Source organism: Lycorma delicatula, chromosome 7, assembly GCF_047948215.1.
Source record: "Lycorma delicatula isolate Av1 chromosome 7, ASM4794821v1, whole genome shotgun sequence".
In the NCBI taxonomy this organism is placed as follows: Eukaryota; Metazoa; Arthropoda; class Insecta; order Hemiptera; family Fulgoridae; genus Lycorma; species Lycorma delicatula.
The window spans coordinates 113,811,966-113,836,391 of NC_134461.1; the positions used below are offsets into that span (position 1 = coordinate 113,811,966).

General features: G+C 27.0%; 1 protein-coding gene across 4 annotated transcripts in view; it reads right to left on the minus strand.

Moving 5' to 3' along the window:
* Positions 1-24,426, minus strand: part of shakB (Innexin family member shaking B) — a 421,195-nt gene that overhangs the window by 40,393 nt on the left and 356,376 nt on the right. For 3 of the 4 annotated variants that reach the window (XR_012757198.1, XM_075371685.1, XM_075371688.1), the window contains exons 2-4: positions 22,064-22,283; positions 17,143-17,431; positions 10,065-10,322 (exon numbers count right to left, since the gene is read on the minus strand). Coding sequence is in view for 3 of the 4 variants with exons in the window: in XM_075371685.1 (XP_075227800.1) it covers positions 10,097-10,322; positions 17,143-17,431; positions 22,064-22,283 (735 nt within the window). In the remaining variant the exon portion in view is untranslated. Of the gene's footprint in view, positions 1-10,059; positions 10,323-17,142; positions 17,432-22,063; positions 22,284-24,426 lie in introns of all 4 variants that reach the window. The other variant, XM_075371687.1, reaches the window with a different exon arrangement.

The window sequence follows — 24,426 nt, forward strand, 5'->3', positions numbered from 1 at the left end:
GTCTCACAAACATTAATGTATTATATATATATATAAACGCACTATCAAATGTTTAACCCATTTTTTTAATGGAGTAAAATTTTATTCATACTAATCTATGAGAAACTTATTGGTGAGTCCTTAACAAATATCTATACTGGTATGTAAATGTAAGAATTAATGATTGTTTATTGGTCTGATAACTAATCAGTCTACTCTCGTACAGATTATAAATTATAATTTTTACAGATTATAAATTTTTTATTCTCGTAAGGATTAATCGGATATATATTATTAAGAAACCTGAAAGAAAGAATTACTATGAAATTGGTTTATAATTCAGTAAAATTTAATTAGAAAAAGCCCCACCTTTTGTGGGATCCTTTCATTCCAAATTCACAGATTTTCCTTTAGTATTCTGACATTTAAGAAATTTTATTGACAAATATTATTCTGTTTTATTAACTATAAGTACAGATTTATCGTTATATAAATAAATTATCTTATAATAGGCTGTTTGTGATATATTTTTAAGAAAAGGAATACTTTGCTCTTACTGCTAGTGACAGGTTCAGTTATAAGATGTCGGTTTAATGATATTTAATAACCAATGAACTGGATGACTAGCTTGTTGTTCCTATCACTTTATTACACTAAAACCTGTCATCTAATATCTCTATTTGTAATTGTCATATGCAAAGATTTATATTATGCAATTTTATAATGCATTAATAAATAAGATAACAGATGTTTATACTGGTTTTCCAAGCTAATTTTTTTTTATACTCATTAAATCAATAAACTGTCATCTCCATATTCAATGATAACATATCTCGTTAATTTTCTCAGTCTGTGTCTCCTGATTACATTTCTTTCCCTGAAACTTATTTTCACGCCATATTCTCACTAATATTATCACTGAATTTCTAATTTTGAAATCAACTTTTTTACATCTTCGTTTAAAGCATTTTTATCATGTCATCATTATACCGGGTGATTCAAAAGGGAATTCCCAACTTTAAAAACATATAAAAATTTATTGAGATAACATACTATAAAAAAACAGATCAGGTCTGTCATCCAATTTGGTTCGATATTCAGTACGACATACATCCTGCCTGAAGTCAATTTCATTCCTGACTGTAGCCACCAAGTTGAGTGTTACCTCTGCAGCTGCGGCGTTAATTCGAGGTCTTAGCTCAAGAAGATCAGCAGGCAAAGATGGCACATAAACCCAATCTTTAATGAAACCCCACAAGAAAAAATCCAGCAGAATCAAATCTGGGGAGCGAGGTGGCCATGCTATTGGATCTTCACGACCAATCCACTGACTTGGGAATCGAGTATCAAGAAAATTACGTACTTCTAGGCGGTAGTGAGGTGGTACCCCGTCTCGCTGATAGCAATGGCGTCCATCTCGGTCATCATCGTCTAACTGAGGAATTAGAACATTTTCAAGCATGTTCAGATAAACTATACCATTTACGGTTACCTCCTGAAAGAAGCACGGATCGTTTTGTCTGGAAGAAGAACAATATAACTCAACGAAGATATTGGGCCATGAGTCAATTGTATGCCCACTAAGAAACCCATTACCGCACTCTCTACAAAAATTAGGTTAAACTGCAGTTGCTGACTGAAAATTGTGAAACCAAAACACACAGCGAGCACGTTCTGCACCAGTAAATGTATCCATTTTTAACAACAATTGGGACAGCGCTGGTCGCTGAATTCGATACTAATGAACTACGCGAGTCAAAACTTAATGTGTTTTGCTATGAAATAAGTCCTCAACCAAATCTCTACGTTACGTCAATAAATTTGTATATGCTTTTAAACTTATGAAGTCCTTTTTTAATTACCCGGAATACATTAAATAAGGTTAATCATACGTAACTTGGTTCCTTACTCTCTTTTTAGGTCAAACATCATTTATTTTTACAGCCGTTTTCTAACAAACAACAATTCTTTAATTAATCTTCTCCCTCTAAATCTGCTCGTTAACTTCTTAATTCTTTCATTAGTTTAACCCATTTAATTATATTGATTGATTTTTCCATAATATGCAAAAGATTTTAGAATCAATAAACAGTTTGAAAATTTCTCACATTTTTAGGAACCTTATGGATAAAAATTTAAATATTTTTTTAAATAAATTTTTTAAAAACTAAATAGGCTATTTTGTTTAAACAGTATTACTTTCAAATAGTTTTCGAAGAAAAGTACAGTATTACTTTAACGATGAGATTGGGGGTTGAAATCTAAATATAAAGTTTTCAAGTTTGAGGATTATCATTTATGTATAAAAATTAGAGTTTAAAAATCTCCAAAACTATCCTATTAATTTCACTGAAATTTACATATTTTGTAGTACTGTATCTAAAGTTGTGCATGTGAATATTTTATGAAGTTAATATTTTATTCCTGAGTTAAACCCAATTTTAGGTCGACAATAGACGAAACTACCTCAATTTGAGTTATCTTTTTCGGTTGCTTGGTGGGATTGGCGGGTAAAAATGAACTTTCTTTACGTTTCGAGTTATGAGGACTAAGCAAAAATAATCGTGTATAAAATTTTGTGGCTTGAAAATCTCCAAAATTACTCAATCAATTTCAGTGAAATTTATTCAGTAGTAAAATATACAATGTAGTAATTCTGAAGTTGCGTATGTAAAAATTTTATGAAGATTGGTTGAGTCATTCTTCAGTTATGTTCAATTTAAGGTCGACAACATACCTTAAATCGAGGTTTGTTGACTTGGTATAATTTTCATATGCGCCTTATGCATTAAGTCACAGTGGTAAATGAGTTTGAACTTTATGCTTTTGTCTAGTTATTATTTTTAATTATTTCATGAAACTGCAGTTATAAAATTAAACTTTCTTATGAACAGAATATATATTTTAATATTAAATAAAAAAAAGATTATACCTTTTAGTTTTTTCATTTAATTTATGTTTTGTATATTCCTTGCGCAAAAAAATATACAAAAAAGTAACAAAAGTCAGCATTTTTGCGCAGAATTGTGCAAGAATTTTTAAAAATTTTAGTTAAAAAAGGGAGAATATGGAGGAAAATATTATGTACGCGTAGATAACTTTTTTAAGAAATATCCCATTATTTATTCCTATGAAACTATTTTTGAAGCAACAAAACCTAATTTTTGGGTTAATTAAATTAAATTACATTTTGGTTTGATATTAATATCTATCTATATGATACCAAAGAAAGCAGGGGCAGATAAATGTGAAGAATACAGAACAATTAGTTTAACTAGTCATGCATCAAAAATCTTAACTAGAATTCTATACAGAAGAATTGAGAGGAGAGTGGAGGAAGTGTTAGGAGAAGACTAATTTGCTTTCAGGAAAAGTATAGGAACAAGGGAAGCAATTTTAGGCCTCAGATTAATAGTAGAAGGAAGATTAAAGAAAAACAAACCAACATACTTGGGGTTTATAGACCTAGAAAAGGCCTAGATAGACCTAGATAACGTAGACTGGAATAAAATGTTCAGCATATTAAAAACGTTAGGGTACAAATACAGAGATAGAAGAACAATTGCTAACATGTACAGAAAACAAACAGCAAAAGTAATAATTGAAGAACATAAGAAAGAAGCCGTAATAAGAAAGGGAGTCCGACAAGGATGTTCCCTATCTCCGTTACTTTTTAATCTTTACATGGATCTAGCAGTTAATGATGTTAAAGAACAATTTAGATTCGGAGTAACAGTACAAGGTGAAAAGATAAAGATGCTACGATTTGCTGATGATATAGTAATTCTAGCCGAGAATAAACAGGATTTAGAAGAAACAATGAACGGCATAGATGAAGTCCTACGCAAAAACTATCGCATGAAAATAAACAAGAACAAAACAAAAGTAATGAAATGTAGTAGAAATAACAAAGATGGACCACTGAATGTGAAAATAGGAGGAGAAAAGATTATGGAGGTAGAAGAATTTTGTTATTTGGGAAGTAGAATTACTAAAGATGGACGAAGCAGGAGCGATGTAAAATGCCGAATAGCACAAGCGAAACGAGCCTTCAGTAAGAAATATAATTTGTTTACATCAAAAATTAATTTAAATGTCAGGAAAAGATTTTTGAAAGTATATGTTTGGAGTGTCGCTTTATATGGAAGTGAAACTTGGACGATCAGAGTATCTGAGAAGAAAAGATTAGAAGCTTTTGAAATGTGGTACTATAGAAGAATGTTAAAAATCAGATGGGTGGATAAAGTGACAAATGAAGAGGTAATGCGACAAATAGATGAAGAACGAAACATTTGGAAAAATATAGTTAAAAGAAGAGACAGACTTATAGGCCACATACTAAGGCATCCTGGAATAGTCGCTTTAGTATTGGAAGGACAGGTAGAAGGGAAAAATTGTGTAGGCAGGCCACGTTTGGAATATGTAAAATAAATTGTTAGGGATGTAGGATGTAGAGGGTATACTGAAATGAAACGACTAGCACTAGATAGGGAATCTTGGAGAGCTGCATCAAACCAGTCAAATGACTGAAGACAAAAAAAAATTAATATCTATATCACCAATTTTCTTTCTATTTCAGGTTTAAATGCCGTAAGAATGAACAAGCAATTAATAACAAACAAAAGAAAGTAATAAATAAATAAATATATATATATATATATATATATATATATATACACGTAGGTAATCCTCCTTTAATAACCCATTTTCAGAGAAAGACAAAAAAATTTAATTCCCCTCCAAAAAAAAAACTTAGAATTAGAGAAAACCTGGCCAAAATAGGAGTTATAAAAAAATGTAATACTACCATTGATTCTAACGTAAATTGTCTTGGAGTTAATAAACAGAAATATAAAGTATTTAATTATGTTATATAAAAAAACATAGCAATTTAAAAAAAAGATAAAACATATTGAATTAATTAGTGTTAGAACTTCAGATTTATTGATAAAACAACTTTCAACTGCCTGCCTTTAATGTGAAATACTTACAGTTTTTAAAAGCCAGTAAATGTCATATAAATCTCTTTATTTTAATTTATATTCTTAGCGAGTGTAAAATACTATTTATCATTGAAATAACACTTGGGTTTAATTTACAGTAAAGAATTTTTCATCTTTTGACTAATATACATGAACATTCTTTTTAAATGCAACCATATTCCTACCTTTATAATCTACATTAGCCCATTCAAATAAGCTTTATTAGCTCTTCTTAGTTTATAGCTTGGTTAAAATCTAATTGAAAATAATTTTCTTTTCTTGACTGCTTTTATATACATTGAATCATTCTCTATATAGGATAAATATCGTTCAAACATTGCTTTGTTCAAATTTTCATTTTATTCATCTAAAAATAGATCTCATCTTCGTTTTCTTTTATCTTTTGCTACCATCATTTGATGACTATAACCTTATATCTAATATCATCCTTCATTTTACTTCCTGATCTTTTGATGTTTGTATTTCACTAAATTTTTAAGATGCTTAACTTTAATTTACGCTTGTACTCTGAAGTTGATAAATTTGATTCTTTATCATAGTTTCGTTTGTTTTTGAAAGTTTTCTTAATTTTTTTTATTAAATTTTTGGTTTTATTTATTAGATTTTTTTGTAATTTTAAATAATTTATCATTAAAACGATTTATTTTTTCGCTATTCTTTGTTTAGTAAGTGATTTTTATTTTTATATACAATTATTTGTCCGTTACTATCTGTAATAGATCTTATGTTCCCTCTATGAAAGAAAAATAAATATCTGATATTCTTAAAAGTTACAAATATTGATTTTGATCTATATATGAATAGCCATGATAAAAACCAAATTTATTTAAATGGAGGAAGGCGGTTTTTAAAATTTTAATTCTAAAATCGTTTATTTTCGTTTCAAAATTCGGAATATTTCTTTGGATGTGAAGTAAATTAAAATTTTTGGTTCTACTAATTTAAATAATTTAGAGTAAAATTAGTCCAGTTTCTTAGAAACTAAAGAAACAAACATATATTTTCCTTAGATCTCAAAAATTAATATTAATTACTTTTACCAACATGATGTATTTTGCAATGAATTTTAATTCATTCATTTTCTTAAATAATCAGTTGTTTTTTTAAGAATATTACAAATTTATTGAAATGATAAGTCAAATATCAAACTCTTTTTATAAAAGTATTTAATAAAAAACAAAACTCGTGTATACTGTTAGGCTGTAAGGATGAATTTGACCGAACGTCATAATTTTGACGAAATGCAAATTAAAAAATTCGATCCCGGAGAAGAAGAGCAAACTGTTATACAGACATAAATTTCGGCTAGAGTCTCATTATGCTCATTAAAAACAGGTTTAGTTTAATTTTCCTTTGTTATAAAAAATGTTTTTTTATTATCCAATTATGATTTTTCCTTAATATTTGTATTATTTAGCAATTATCGTATTACTTGAAAAATTTAATTACTTACACAGCAAAATTCAAACTGATATTTAACTAAAATATTTATATTAAATAATTCCTTACTTATGATAAAGAAATAGTAGCAGATTTCTTCCAAAAGCAACTGTGAAGAACTCCAAAACCTCTTAAATTTCGACCTTCAAATAAAAAATGAAATACCTTTGGAAAATATCGCCCCTTCAACCATAAAATAAGTAAGATTAGGGATACATTCCCTTAAAAATTACAAAGCTGCAATAGAAAATCAATTAACAGCAGAACTGTGGAAAATTATAATGATCAAACGATTGAAAATCTCCACAAATATTTAGTTGAAATTTGGAATAGAGAGGAATTGCCCGAGAATTGGAATACAGTCTTAATCCATCCTCTTCGCAAGAAAGGAGACAAGATAGATCCCAACAGTTACAGAGGAATTTTTCTTCTCAATGTAACCTACAAGATATTTTTTTAAACTCTTATGTAGAGAATTCAAGGCCAACTAGATAAGGAATTTGGAGGATATCATAGATTACAAAAAAGCGTATGATTGTATCCGTAGAGAATTTGAAATATACACAACATTAATAAATCTGATTAAAGTAACACTTAAAAATATAAACCCCAAAATAAAATTAAGAGGAGAACTCTCAAAACCGTTTAAGATAAAAGCAAGGCTAACAGGGAGACGGGCTTTTCCCACTTCTCTTCAACTGAGTATCGGAAAAAATCCCAAGGGAATGGAAAATGCAGAACAAACAACTCAAAATTGGGAAGAAAATAAAATTGAATTTTCTAGCGTTCACGGATGATCTTGCTTTGCCATCAGAAAGGTCGAAGGAAACCAAAAAGTAAACCCTTCAAAACATAGCAGGGAAAGTCAGATTGCAAATCTCCTACGAAACAACTAAAACAATACCCATCACCAAGAATAAACCGAATCACATCTTCCTTAACAACCGACAAGTAAATCAAGACAAATAAATCAGACAGAGAAATAAATCTGAGAAATAAATCAAGACACATAAATGAAAATCAAACAATCCAAAATAGAAACAATAAAAACACAGCAAAATAAAAAAACAATAAACAGAAAGCAATAAAAAAAACTTGCACAGAAACTATTATGGCCTGCATACAAAAAACGTCCCTTTCAATAAAAACAAAAATTAGACATTACTACACGATATTAACACACCTTAAGAACTTCAGAAAGTGGGAAAAAATGTTTAAAAGAATTATTAACAAAAATCGTAAAATAGATGAAAAATATCGTTTCCCTAATAAAATCATTTATCAAGAGAACGAACCCTTATTAAACATCTTGAAAACAAGAGTTCCATTCTGTAGTCATCTATCCAGGCTCCCAGAAGAAAGACTAGCCAAAAATCTACTAACCTATTGACAAAAAAATAAAGTTAAAAACAAATAGCTAAAAGAATTAGAAGAAGACATTAAAGAACTTAAAATTACAAAAGAACAAATTTTTAACAGGGAAGAAATAATTATCCTTAAAAACAAGAAAACAAAATTAAAAGTCATAAATTCAAAACAAAGAAATTACAATATCACAGACCATTCCAGAGGTCTAAAAAAGAATGAAAATGGCCAAAGAAGTAAAATTTTCTTCCCAACAGAATTGCTCTAACGAGGGCCTAAAACCATACAAAAATAAATTCCTTAAACACATTCTGTGAACAATGTGTCGTAAATAATTGCGTATTCTGGGAAAAGTACAACTAGTTCTATATGCATAATTTTTTAAGAAAATTTAATATTACTTTTGATAAATTATTTTCTTCATTATCATTTTGCAAACGTTTAAAAGTTCTTACTTTCTTAAAATTCAAATTTATAATCGAGGTAAAATAATTATTTTTCAATTAACATTTTATTTTTTGGGTAAGAATGACGGTATCTATTTACCTTCATCAATGAAAAAGAAAATTCATTTTTTATTGTAAATTTAATAAAATAACACGGCTGGTACTACTATTGTTTAAACGTTGAATCATTATTATTTAATAATCTGCCATCTTAAGAAAAAAATCGAAATTTAAGTAAGTATTTTGATATTGTATTCCCGTATAGCCCTAAAGTTAGATACTTATTTAATTTATAAATATTTAAAAAACGAATGATTTTTTCCTTTATTTTCTCTTTCAATAGATTTAAATATTAAATATCGTATAAGTATGAACAGAACTAATTTTCTGTTTATTGATATATATATATATATATATATATATTTACACGACCGCCGAAAAAGAAGTGTAATGTATCTCGTATTTAGGGTGGGGTTTATTGTATGCATCTTTGTTTTACCATCTTAACATCTCAACCACTGAACCGATTTAGATGTATGACCACGCGTTGGAATCCTTAAAAATATCGGTCGTGTAATGAATGATCTCCATTTGACCGGAATCCTTTTTTTTTTTTTACTTTATTTTTGGTAGATTTGTTTTTAATTTTTAACATTTAAAACTTATTTATTTTTCTTTTATATTCATTACTCAAGTTTCATATTTTTAACTAACGTTAATTCTATACATCGTTATTTGCTGTGTTTATCATTACATCCATTTACTTATTTTAAAATGGTATTTCCAGACTTGTAATAATTATCAAAAATAGCATTTTGAAAAACAGAAGTACACTGTAAACGATGTTTCTTTTTCCACTGTATTAAAAAAGGATATCCAAATTTCAGCTATTTAATACAGAATTGTAATACAGTATATATAAACACTAATTTCTTGAATGATAAAAATATAACATGCTCATATATAATGTTTTATAATGGGGAGATACAGACTCGAAATTAGCAGATAAAGGGAAGTCGACAGAAGATGCTAGACGTAATAAAAGACAGAAAAATGATTGTTTGCAATATACTATAAAACTATTTCTCTCTTTAACTCTTCTATTTATTATTAAATATTATATTCTTTAATATATGTTGTTTACTTCATATTAATTTTTCAACCGATCTAGACTGTGAATTGAAAAAATTAAGGTTGAACGCATTAATTTTTACATAATGATTGCATAATTAAAAATATTGATAATTTGAAAATTCGCCGTTACTGTGTGGGATTACTCAGTTAGGACTTTTTTTTATTTATTTTTCTTGTTGATTTCATTTGACCATCAATTTCTGAAGAGTCAGTGAGTGATTAAGAGTTAATGAGTTAAATCAGCTCTTGAATTCTTAAATTCCATGTAATGAGATATATATTATGCAAAATATTTTAAGCAATTTGATTTTATTTAAAATAACTGTGATTTTGTAAATCACAGTTTTGTAATTTGTATGATTTTGTAATTGATTTTACAAAATAATAATTCTAACCCATAGAGATTTGTTCTTTGGATTCAATTGTTAATCTGTAAATCTTTATATAAATAAGAATTTAATAAAAAAAATTTTGTTTTTTTTTCTTCTTTAAATATACGTTTCGTTTACAATATTTCTTTTGCAGTTTCACAATTAGAAAAATATATTTCTACATTCAAATTACAGGATGGATTATTCAGATTTTAAAATAATAATAATAAACTTATTTATTATGTTTTTTTTCGATTTAATATTAACAATAGATAATTTAAATAATATTTCAAATAATTAATTCAATTGATTCAGATATACCTTACCTCGCTGCGTGGTGGGAAGGCGCAAGTGAATGTTACGCGTCCTGCAGGTCCGTCTTATGATGGCCGAGACGTGCAGCCAATTCGTGCATTACATCACGAAAAATAATGGCGTCGATATTTTCGCCAAGCATGTAAAATAAGAACCAATCACCCATTTTCGATCGCCTAACGATGGCGTCTATTGCATCACGACGTATTAATCTGAAGCGAATCCGCAGGAGGTAAACCCTCATCCTTGGACTTAGGATTATCACTATCCTAAATAAAAACAAAATAAAATTATACCGATAAATATTGTTATTTAATTTTTTTAGATTTATAAAAAAACATATTTATAAATTAAAGCAAAAATTATTTACAAAATTAAAAATAAATAATTGTACCGATATTTGTAATCATTTGTCGTTTGTGTAACTTCTACTACAAATTAAAAATAAAATTTGAGAAATTGGATACCTAATAATTGAAGAAAGGTTTAAAAGAATAATAAAAAAAAATTCATATTTTACGATGTAAGTTAAAATGAAAAATTATTATAATAATTCTTAAGTTAATTATTAACCTAATTTAACAGACTTAATTCTTAAGTCTAATTAGAAGTTATGATGATGTTACAATGAAGTAATCTGTCGTGAAGGATCTTCTAAACGCTTTTAAAAGTACTCTCAGAATGATAAATGTTTTTATTGATATTTCCTTATTTGTATACGACTACCCAAAAAGGAGTGTACTGTATTTAGGATGTATGTTTTTCTACCGTAGCAACTCAACGGCTGAACCGATTCAGATGAATGATCCCGTGCTGGAATCGTTACGTTACCGGAAATGTCATAGGATATATATATATATCCTATGACATTATATATATATATATATCCTATATATATATATATATATATATATATATATATATATATATATATATATATATATATATATATATATATATATATATATATATTTATACATATATAAATAAACTTAAAAAATTTGAAAAAAGTTATACTATGTACGAAATTGTACTCTCACGCTTTTTAATTATCCTATATTAAAGAGAAATGTTTTATTTGGTACACGTATTTTTTTTTTTTTTAATTTTTGATATTTATTTTTTCTTTATTAACATTTATATAGTAAATCAAATGAAATTTATTAGTGCCTCTGAACCCGAATTTATTCATATATAAGTTAATAATGATTTTTAATATTACACTGTAACAATGAGTACAAATACTGTTTATCGATTAACTATAAATATAAATCAAATGTTCAATAATACAAATTTAATTTATATTTGAGCATTACATTTTTTTCTGAATTTTGTTTTTTAGGTATTTTATGAATTATTAATATATTTTTAATTACTTTTAAATTTTATTTTAATCTCATTTTGGTGAGCATCTTTAATATTTGTCCGCTCAAATGTTATGTCTAGAACTCAGATTTTTATCATACCTATAATAAATAAAATAGGGATAAAAGTTTGTGAGCTATTATCATTGTTTAATAATACGATAGAAAAATTAATATTTGGATTAAAAAAATTATAATATTTTGGTTTGGAAAATGTTATAAATAGATAGGAAAAAAATTATATATAGAATCTAAATAGTTAACCAAACAGTAATAATGTACTCAACGTTTAATTACTTAATTGCAAACATTTAAAAAAATTACTGAAATTGACCTAATAATTTTAAATAGGAATAAATAATTCAAAAAAAGAAATTAATATAATCAACATATTTTTTTAAATAAAAAAACAATTTCTTTTATTAACACTTTAATTTACTCGCTTTAGGAATAATCAAATCTTGCAACTGCCATATCTTTTGATCTATCGTATGAAAATGATTGAAATTTGGTACACGTATGTAACTTCGATGTGTAAAAATAAATATTTTTACTTTTTTTTGTCTTAAATAAATATAAAAACAAAAAAAAAATTACAAAAATATATTTGAATACATATGAAACATTATATTATAAAAAAAGCTTTTATTTAACTAATATTAATAATAACATTATTAAAAAAAGGAAACAAATTAGAAAAACCTTCTAAAAATTAAAAAAAAGAATTAAATCAACTTGAGAATTTTAAACAAAAAAATTTAATATATTAACAAATATAAAAATGCACTGAAAAGTAAAAAATAAATTATATAAATATCTAATAAATAACCAATAAATAAATGTAATAATTATTAGATTTTAAAATTAAAAGTAATGAAAATATTTAGTTAAATAAAAGCGTGGCGCAGTTTTTATAACAATCTTCTCGAATAAGTATTTATAGACATTTGCTGTATTTTTAAATATATTTTTTGTTTAATGAGGTTGTTTAGTATATGTATATACTTTATTTATCTGTAATAAAATAACTCAAGTTTTAATTCTTTGATGGTTCAAATTTGCACTGAGATGACCTTTAAGGGTTAATAAGATTAAAAATAAAAAATAAATTTAGAAATCTTGCACAAAGTTATTACATTTTGACGGTAATCTGAAAAATTATTAATTGTTATCATTATTATAATTGTAATCGTAATTATGAATTCATTAAATAAAAATTCATAATTAAATAAAATGAAACTTTTAGCGAAAAGAGTGCGATCAATTTGGCTTAGTTTAGAAGCAGAATTCGAAGATGAACTGCTTAAAATAACTGCTATTAACTTAAAATAATTTTGATGTGGAATTTATAATTTCCTTTTTGTTATGTCTAGAACTCAGATTTTTATCATATCTGTTATAAATAAAATAGGGATAAAAGTTTGTGAGCAATTATCATTGTTTAATAATACGATAGAAAATTATTCGATAGTTAATCTTTCTAACATATTTCTTTGTACGTGTTCTCACATAGTAACATGTGAGAACACGTACAAAGAAAGCGAGTGGGTGCATTTACCCAGATTGTTACTTGTAGCTATTCAGTCTTAACTGGACAGATTCCAGCAGACCTTTCCGCCTCCTCGCGTCGTTATTGAAAATGAAAATGAAAATTAATTGTAAAAATAAATTATAAAAACTGCGCCACGCTTTTATTTAACTTAATATTTTCATTACATTTAATTTTAAAATTTAATAATTATTACATTTATTTATGGGTTATTTATTAGATATTTATATACTTTATTTTTTACTTTTCAGTGCATTTTTATATTTGTTAATATATTACATTTTTTTGTTTAAAATTCTCAAGTTGATTTAATTCTTATTTTTTACTTTTTTGAGGGTTTTTCTAATTTGTTTCCTTTTTTATTAATGTTAAAATTAATATTAGTTAAATAAAATCTTCTTTTTTTTTTAATATTTTTTTATATATCATCAAATATATTTTTGTAATTTTTTTTTTTTGTATTTTTAAATAATTATTATTTATAATTGATCAAAATTTATTACTTAATAATTTTTTCTCTTATATATAAAACGTTATATGATTTAGTGACATATAAAGGTTCATTGTAGTGTTAATTAACAAGTTAGTGACATTACGCAGACATCCGATCGGTGCAATTAATTCACAGTTATAATTTATTCACAGTAATATCGAAACAGAATTTCAAATGAATTAGCGTTTTCTAACTTGTTAACTTTAAGTTAACCTACAGCGCAATACCTGGTTAATTCGTAGACGAGGCGTTATTAGGCTTAACAGATCATTTTTTATTTATAGATCTTTTTTTAAATGGGTTATTTCTGTACTAAAAGATTGTTGTATCATCTAAAGTGAATAAATCATAACTATAAATAAAAATGTAATAATAAATACAATTCAAGATTTATTGTTTTGTAAATAAAAAAACTGGTACGTGAATCCCTGCAATGATATTTTGGTTAAATAACTATGTTATTATAAGGTTAGGATTTCATTGAGATGGGTTTTGGTGTTGACTGATCTATTAAAAAGGATGTACTCTTTAGAAGTGTGTTAGGAATAACCATCGTCCCATTTACCAAACATCGATCTTGATGTTTTTTTTCATAATAACACTGTTAGCTTTTTTTTTAAAGTGAACCCTTTGAACTGTTTGTGTGGTTTAATGGGGGAATTTTTATTCGTTTATTAAAAACAAATAATAATCTAGGTCTACTTAAAAATTGACTTCATCTGTTTTATGTGAAGAGATTAAGAAAATATTATGTGTTTATAACCAATCTGTTTACCAAGATTTTTTAAATAAAAATTCCATTGAAAACTTTTTTTTTTAACTGGGGAATATTACAATTTATTTTTTCTTTAGAAGTTTGTATTTTTTTTGTTATTTCTAAAAAATGGTGACTTTTTCCAGTATCTGTTAAATTCTTCTGAATTGCTTAGAAAATAAAAATCTGGCAAGTTAGAGATGTTTAAAAGCAGAAGCTATTTTTATTTTAAATGTTTTTTTCTTATAAACATAGCTTTTATTACATTTCGTATAATAGATAAAATTTCAATCCTCAAAAAATGAATTAATTTACAAAAATCAATCTGACATTGTGGAAATTATAAAAGCTTACTTTAAAGTTCACTAACACACATTTTTAATTTCCATATATTTTTAGTTTTCTTTTTCTATTAAATTAAATAAGCTATTGACTGACATTCAACTACAAATTGAATAATGGTATTGGGAAAAATTTAGAGTTAACAAAATTCAAAAATTTTTCAAACACAATTTTTTTCGATAAATTCTTTATATTGAATAAATGATAAGGAGAGTAAATCTTATTTTATTATATTAAAAATATAGATTGAATCTGTCTCGTACTAGTAAAATATAATTTCCAGTCTCATCCCTACCTTGGTCATTTCAACCTTTTAAATATGATTCCCAGCCTTACTTCTATAAGTGTACCGGGTGATTCAATAAGGATTTCATAACTTTAAAAACATTTAAAAATTTATTGAGATAACTTACACATTCGATTGAGATCTAATTTCATAAAAAAATTAAAAAAAAACACATAAGTTTGTCGACCAACATTCACTTTGGTTCGATATGGCTTCCATTTGTAATGTGACATACATCCCATCTGAAGTCGATTTCATTCCAGACTGTAGTCACCAATTCGGGCGTTACCTTTGCAACTGCGGTGTTAATTCAAAGTCTAAGATCAACAGGTAAGTGTGATACATAAACCCGATCTTTAATAAAACCTGATAAGAAAAATCTAGCGGGATAAAATCTGGGGAGCGAGGTGGCCGTGTAATCTTGGATCTTCATGACCAATCCACAGACCTGGGAATCGAGTATCAAGATCTCGGAGTTCTTGGCGGTAGTTAGGTGGTGTCCCTTCTTGCTGATAGTAATACTCCGTGGTAGACCCCCATCAAGGTCATCGTTGTCTGAGGAAATTGAGAATTTTGAAACATGTCCAGAAAAACGATACCATTTACGGTTGCCTCCTGGAAGAAAGTTCCTGTTTGCTTACAAACAAATCATTGCTCTTAGGGCTATCACGAATGTGCTGCAAATTTCATGGGGGTTTTTGTTAGTCAGTGTTTCACATTGAAACGTTGATGCGAAACGTTGACTAATTACTAAAAATTACATTGTCTAAAAATTTATCATTGTCTGCAATTCTATCCATCATTTCCACACAAACTTGCAGCCGAGCAACTTTGTTGTCATCCGTATTGTGTTAAACCACGGTTAGTTTGTATGGCTTCAAGTACAATCTTTCACGTAATATACGCCAAACAGTCATTTGTAGAACCTCCGTCTTACGTGACCCACGTCGATTCTATTTCTTCAGACTACGTGCAAAGCTTTCTCTGAGTTGTTCTACAGCAGCTTTAGGGACGCGTGAGCGTCCTGGTGATTTTGTACGTTTAACAGAACAACTTGACTCAACGAAGGTTTGGTACCAAGAGTAAATCGTATGTCTACTAGAAGACTCCCTACGAAAATTACGTTGAACTGGAGTTGCTGACCGCAAATCGTGAAACCAAAACATACAGCGAGCATATTCCGGACCAGTAAATGTATGTATTTTATCAACACTGGTGACAGCACTGTTGGCCAAATTTGGAACTAATGAACTACGTGAATCATAACTTGATGTGTTTTGCTATGGAATTAGACTTCAACCGAATCTATAAGTTACCTAAATAAATTATTACGTGCTTTTAAAATTGTTAAATCCTTTTTTAATCGTGTATATTGATGAACTTCTTTACAATCCATATTAATTTAAAAAAAAAAAATAATGGCAATGTGAGGTAGACTCATCATTTATTTCTGTATGATACGTACTTACAATATGATGATACATAAACAAGGGTTTCAGTAATTTTAGTAACATAAACTCGATTTGAAGAGTTCGATAGTAAAGCAAGCATTTCAAGAACAAATCATTTTTAAATTTTATTAATTCGATAAAGTAATTATGGTACATTAATTCTGAATAGAATTTGTTTTTTTATTTCAAATAAATCGTAAAATATCATTCCACAATTCTAAATTAAAATTAAATAATTCCCATTGTGAATTTGTTGTTTATTGTTTGTAATCTAATCTAACAAATTGTATTTCAAACATTTTGGTGTTACGCTCGTATAAATTTGTTGTAAGACCGAATTAAAAACATATCCATCTTGGTCTAGTACCTAAAGATATTATAAAACTACCAATTACTTGCAATTAATCAGCCATTAGTCTTTATCCACTAGATGAATTCTGTGGATGTAATTCTTACTACAAGGCTGTAATTGTTCACTCTTCCATTGAAGAGACAGTTGATAATGTTTTCTGTTTTGATATTCTGTGATTAAAATTTAATAATAACTGGGTTATTATTTTCTTTCCCTATTTATTAACGGACGACTTGAATTAATAACAAGGTATGTAGATGCACACTGTTCATGAGAGTCAAGTAAGCCCTAATTTGTAGAAATTTCCGTGTAATTTTGAGTAAAACTCTTGTTTAATAAAAATAATTTTCTAATAGTCCTTTTCTTTACAAAATACATAAGTAAAAATTTCCATTTTAGTTAAATTTATTAAAATAATAAAATATAAATTAAAAAATGTTTAAATTATAAAAATGTATGAAATAAAATTACGTAAAAAGGAATTTCTATAAAACTCACCTATATAAAACGACACCCAATGTAAGAACGCCCAGAATAAGAAACCAGAACCATAAAAAGATATATATCTTTTCATTTACAACGTTTAAAGGGAGTATACAAACTGCGTCATGTCTTTCAACCTCCCCTGAAACACCGTATTTGTAGAAAGTGCACTTAGTCATCCTCGGGAAGATGAAAATCATCGGGTCGATCCTTTCTTCCTGGTCGCTCTCCATGAACGAAACCACGTCGATCCCGAATGTCAAAAAGGCACCGTCGAAAAACCTGTTCATTAGGAACATTTGGCCTGCAATAAAAATAAATATTTATTTAAACACATAATAATTTTTTGAAATTATAGATATTTTTTTTTTTTAGTTTTTTATTAATTGGTTTTTAATAACTATATTAAATCAATTTTTTTCAAAATTTGAACTCAGTTTTCAATATCCTATATTCAGGCAGTCTTCACCCAGAATATAAGGTTTATGACAGTACAGAACTTGACAAAACAGAACATGAAAAAAAGAACACTGAATAGAACGAATCGTATTTACATTCGTCTAATTTCAATTGATTAAAAAAAATAAAGTATTTATTTTTTGACTATTGAAAGGAATAATTTGGAGAAATACTTATTCGTATAATATAATTATAATTAAATTCTCCAATGAAATTTATTTAGGATTCCTGACACAAAGCATGTGCTTAAACAAAATAACGAAGCTCAAATAATAACAAATAAAGTATTTTATTTAATTATTTTGTATTTAGTCATTAATTTCTATGCCATAATCGCAGAATAGGGGAAGAAACAAAATGTTTATTATTAATTTTATTATTTAATCATACCTACTGTTTAAGTGTTGGAATAAAACACTTTGGTTTTAGTATAAATACAAATAGACTGCTTAAAAATCCATTAACACTGTTATAAATTTAAAATCAATTTAAAAATTTAAATACTTTTACCTACAATCATCAAAAGAATTGTTATAGAATGTTATAGGTTGAAAATAACTTATATTGACTGCAAGTAAAATTACAAAATTTAAACACTATCGGGCACTAATATACTTTAAAATATTTGATTGGTTTTTGAAAAATAATACAATAAAATACAGGTAACTTTCTTAAAATCCTATACGGTTTAATAATTTCGAGAAGCCATTACACGGATTTTAATGTACTTTTCTAAGAAACGAAAAACCTACCTGTGATCACAACACAGATTTTCAATTTGAATTTTTAAATTTTCATTTCGTCTTTGTAACATAAACAATTGTGAGCAATAAGTCCGGCCAAAGAAAATCTACTTATGGCATTTTCATAATTTTTATACCATCGTATTCTATCAACAATTCTGGATAATTAAACCATGTTTATTAAACTCGGATGATAATGAACAAAATGATATTAATTAATATTTTAATAAAGATGTAGTAACATCGAAAATTTTCACCAATAAGTCCGGCCAAAGAAAATCTACTTATGGAATTTTTACAATTTTTATACCGTCGCATTCTATTAACAATTCTGCATAATTAAAACCCACATTTATTTATTTATGTTATTTAATGATGTTTCGCGGGTTTGTTTAGCCACATCTTCAGATTTGTATATTTTAGGTTAAACCTTCGCGTTATAATAAAAAAAAAAAAAAACAATTGAAAAATAATCAAGAGGTCAGGAATTATTATAAAAAGTTCAGTACGTAGCAAAAATGTTCAGTAAGTACAACGTTGGTTTATAAAAAAAATTATAATAAATATATAATAATAATCATTCATTTATTAAATATTTAGTAAAAATTATGAAAGTTACTCTTCGATATTTGAGTTCAGATTCAATAAAAACTTTATAGTTAATGGAAATACTGTTTTTTACAGAAAAACTTTATCAGATTCGGTGAAATGATACTACCGATAATATTTTAAGACATGAGACCATTAATTTAGTACTTATAACTAAAATGAGAAAATAAAAATAATAATGGATATTTTTTCTTCTCTATTCTGCCATTATGGGATAAATATTAATTATTAAATACACAATTACTTTAATAATAATAGATAATATAATATTACTTATATGTTCTTTACCTTATTTAAACACATGCTTTGTGTCAGGAATCCTAAATAAAATTCAATAGAAAATTTTATGATAATTATATTATATGAATAAATATTTCTCTAATTATTCCCTGTAATAGTCAAAAAATAAATACTATATTTTCTTTAATAAACTGAAATTAGACGAATGCAAATATGTACGTTCTGTTTTTTCATAGTTCTATTTCTTTATTGTTCTGTTCTTTCGCTGTTCTGTTTGTTCAGTGTTCTGCTTCTTCATGTTTTGTTTTGTCAAGTTCCGTTCTGTCCGGTCACGGAATATAAATATCTGGTGATAAAAAATAGAATCGAACTTCTAATATTTACAACCCACATTACTTATAAACAATTTAGCTACATGTATATTAGATGCCAAAAATAAACTGTTAAACCTTAATAAAGTTGCTCTTGGAATGCGACATGCATCTTTAAGGATAACAAGATTCCTACTGTCAGGTACTAGGAAAATTTTAATTCTTTTTTGTTGTGGTCTTTAGAAAATTGAGTATGCGGTTGCGTGTCAAAATACCAAGCTCACCGCGGTATAGCGATATATATCTCCACAAGTAACACCTTTAATTTATTCACCTCACGGTCTGACTGTGTTATGTGCAGTATTTACTTTCAGTGTAAGCAATTTAATTAATTCCTCTTGTACATCTCAATTTAATTACGTTCATTATAAAAATAAGAAAAATAGGAACAGGTAGTATAAAATAAATTTGTCGCTTTCTATTTATTTTTTAATGGATAATTTTTTCTTTATTACTTTTTTATTTTTTTTTTATTATAACAAAACAAAGCCTTTAAAATCTGTTCAGTCATTAAGTACGATATACTTCAATTAACAATAAGTTGCCACAGACCCAGCGGCTTGTGACTTAATAATGGAATAGAAGAGCTCTCCGTACGGCCAGACCATAAAGTCACCCACCTAATTGAAGCGACAAGGCAAACCAAGAATATTGTTCCTCAGCAATCTTGAAAAATCACCGATCCATAAATTGACCGCCAAATAATTCGGGTGCTTATCCAAACGATTTAGATTCCGTAGGCTGACTAGAGAGTTTTCCTGCCGAACGGTTCGCAACTTAAGGTCATTATATAAAGCTATTACTTATGTACCAGTGTATGTTGAAGACTTTCCGCAATATTTTTGTTTAGAAGCGTTCAAGTATGTCAATACTGAAGTTGCACGCTGTACTCCACAATTGAAGCCCGTAAGTCCAAACAGGTTTCAAAACTGATTTATAAATCAGTAATTTACTTTCTGTTGAAAGCCGAGATCTATGTCCTATTAGCCATTATATGTATTTAAACTTGAGATCCAAATGTTTCCGCTTCAAGTGTTATGTTTCGTCCAAGTAAGTCGTCGATCAAGATGAAAACCCAAATGTTTACAGTTTTGAGATCTCGGACTCAGAACATTGAAGATAGAAACAGGAGGACAGTGTTCCTTAGGAAAAGTGAACGTGACGTGGTTTGAGTTTGTTTCTTTTATTTGTATTTCCCAACATGTAAGCCACAATTCGAGGAAAGTGACTTTAAGAAGTTTTGTAAGGGAAAAAATTCTAATTAAAAAAAATAAATACTTTTAATAAATCTTTAGGCTTAATTAGATGAATCTAGATCTAACTTCATTTTAGCCTTAATTCTGATAAACTATCCTTTACATAAAGGGATCGTAGATTATTAAATTTATTATAGTTTTCACGAAATATAAATAAATTTTATTTTCAAATTATATGATATTTATTGTTACTTTTTTCAAGCTGTAGCAAATTAGGGTAGTTTAATTTTTTTTTGAATATGAATATAAAATAATATTTAAATAGATTCCAGAAATTGTTTCTTTTTTTAATTTGAATTTCTTAAAAGTAATGTCTCTCTTTTATTTTCCGTCTTTGTCTGAATTAATTCAATTATTTAAAAAAATAGAATCTTTTTAACCAAAAAAGTGTAAATAATTGTAAGTAAATTAAAATTTTGAATAAAAGAAGTGTGTTTTTTTTTTAAATTCCCTTGATAATTACTACCACACTTTCTTACGTTTTCTTTAATGGTTCTTTTTTATTGAATTGAAGAAAGATAAACATTAAAATGACTTTAAAAGAACTAGCAATCTAAAAACGAATCTTAGTCGATTGTCAAATAACTTTGTTCCGTTAAAAAAAAATGAAAAAACCAATTTAAGTATTTATTAAAAATTACTATGCTTCTTCATGACAATAAATAAAAAAGAATGTGCACACGTTTAAAACATTTACCTTCAGAATGCATCAGCTGGAGTGCCAACTGATGCATTCTCCGAGTTATTTAAATAATTTAACTATTTCTATCTTTTATTCTCTAATTTTAAGGTACCTTAGTGGGCTTTTGATGTGTTTCATTATTTAGTCTTTTCAAAAGAAATTTTGAGACCTATTTTTTCTGCTTATTTTTCAAGTTCTAGAATTACAATTTTTATAATATAATTATATTTTCTGAAAATATTTTGGTGAAGAGTTTTTCGATTGATTTTGTCAGAATACAACCTCTCTGTTCGTAACCGCTAATGGTTCTTTTTTTCATTCAGTATGTGAGAAACTTACAAATCATAAACACAATTCAAATGGAACAGCTATTCAAAGGAAATTTACCAAATTATGTTGTAAAAAATTTTTTTTTTAAACAAATTTGATCATTTACATATTTTTGTAATTTTTTTAAAAAGTCTACTTTATTTAAAGTTAGAGACTTTTTGTTAATATTTGCAGGAACAGCAAAATATAATTTCTCAACTAATAAAATTATATAAATCAGTGATTATATATAAATTAATTACTTACCGATTACATTGCCAAAAGATAACAACTCGCAAAGGTAGTAGCGATAACACCACCAATTGTGATACCTCAAGTTTTCCCACAAGTAATCTAACAAAAGTTTTTTCTTTTGTTTTTTTTCTACTTCGGAACAAATACCAATATCTAAATCCATCATAAGTGCATGAATCTTTCCTCCTTCCCAGTGTTTCCATAACCACCGTGGTGTGTAGAACAAAATCGCCTGTGAACATAAAAATACCGTAAAAAATTAGATTACAAGTCTATATTTAATTTTAAAGGAAATTTTCTTTTTAAATTACAATTACATATAATGAATGGAATGATGTATATTACAAGAAAAAAATACATTTAAGAAAACGTTATTATGTAGAATTTCTTTGATTAATTTTTGACATGGTGTGTGTGTGTGTGTGTGTGTGTGTGTGTGTGTGTGTGTGTATACATACCATGTGTGTTTGTATACTCATGGTATGTGTATTAAACTACTACTTTTTTTAATGTAATCTTAGAACGTACGATGTGTATACAATGGAAGACCATAAATCCTTTCACTTTCAGTGTTGAAGAAGGAGAATAGACTGTCTAAAGTTTGTAAATGGAACAGTATTATTTATGGTATTTTTGGAAGATGAAACACAGGATAGATGATTTCAACGGATGAATTCAAAATTAGAAGATAACTCTGACAGAATAGTATTAAAACAAAAAAAAATAATGAAGATAAGAGACAGTAATCGATGAATGTCTACGCAATAAAGAACTGAAGCACAGATGCTTAGATACCGTATTAACAGAAGATTGCAAAAGCTAAAACAGAATAAAAACAAGTACTATGACTATAACTAAAGAAGAATTTAATAGAAATAAATTCTTATATAATAAAAAGAATTTTTGGAAGTGACTTCCAATAAGTATTATGTTTGCATTGCAAAGTATTATGTTTGGAATTCACTTTCACGTCTCTGTGAAACGCTGACTTTAAGAAAAAGATAATACAAAACGTTAATAACATTTGAAATGGATATGTAGAAGATTGAAGAAGATTTAATAGACAAACAGAATTTAAAATGAAAAAATAATTAGAGTGAACGAGAATAAAATGTAAGTAGATCAATTCAGAATGGAAAACTGGGACTTATTTTGAAAGAAAAATTGATAAAAACAGTTTTGAAAGGATCGGTAGATTGTGCAAAAAAAGATAATCTGAAAAAAGTAAAACTTTAGACGATCTAAAAGGAAACGATTGTCATCTTTGATTCAAAAGTTTATCTGGGAACAGAGGAAAATGGAGACGGACATTGTGCAAAAACCTACGTCAAGATAGATAATACGAGTACATGACAATGTAACAATTATACAGACAATTTACACCATTTACCTAAATGGCAATTACAAAACTAGAAAGATTCTATTGTAAATTATTAATTCCACCAGTCTTGTAAAATTACAATACTTTTATCATATCTATTAATTTAGTTGTGTTATTTAAATTATTCTATTATTAAAATAAAATTTTAAAAAGCACTTCTGTCAGCTATATGTCATGATTCATTGAAAAAGACAGTGTAATGCATTGATTTTGCAGGTATATTATTGGCCGTATCTCAGGCGACATACTCTCCTTTATTCAGTGTTAGATGGGGGAAACTTTTTGGCTGCTCTTCTTTACAAATCCTCTCTGAAAATCAATAAACTAATTGTAGCGCTTTAAAAAATATTATCGTACTACGTAAAATTTTGTACAAAAATAGAACGTCAAGTTTCTGATTCTTTTATACTTTATCTCTCATATCATTAACATTTTTACTTTTAAAATTTTATTATTTTAAAAGAAATAATATTTCAATTTTCTACATTAAATTATCGATTAAATTTTTCACATTTAAATACGTTGAAAAATGTATTAAATTTACGTTAAAAAAAGAGGCTTGCCGAGAGTTATGAAATTGGGAAATTAATAATTTAATTTAAATCTCTTAAACATAGTTTCAGCTGATAATATTTTCTAATAGAATTAAAAATTTTATATACAACTTACCAGTTAAAAAGATGTGTTTTCTCGAGATCTTTCGGTTTATTTCAAACCATCATCAGGAGATAAAAATAATATGTCAAAAATTAAAATAATTATACAGTCATGACTGTTTGAATGTCAAAAGTAAACTCAAGTATATACTTTTGACATACAAACAGTCATGACAGTTTAAATATTTTAATTTTTGACTTGTTACATTATTACTATTTCCTGATGATGATTTAAAATAAACCGAAACATCTCAAGAAAACACATCTTTTTTGCTGGTAAGGTGAGTATAAAATTTATAATTATTTTTTATTCTATTAATTTTTTCTTAACTTTAAAA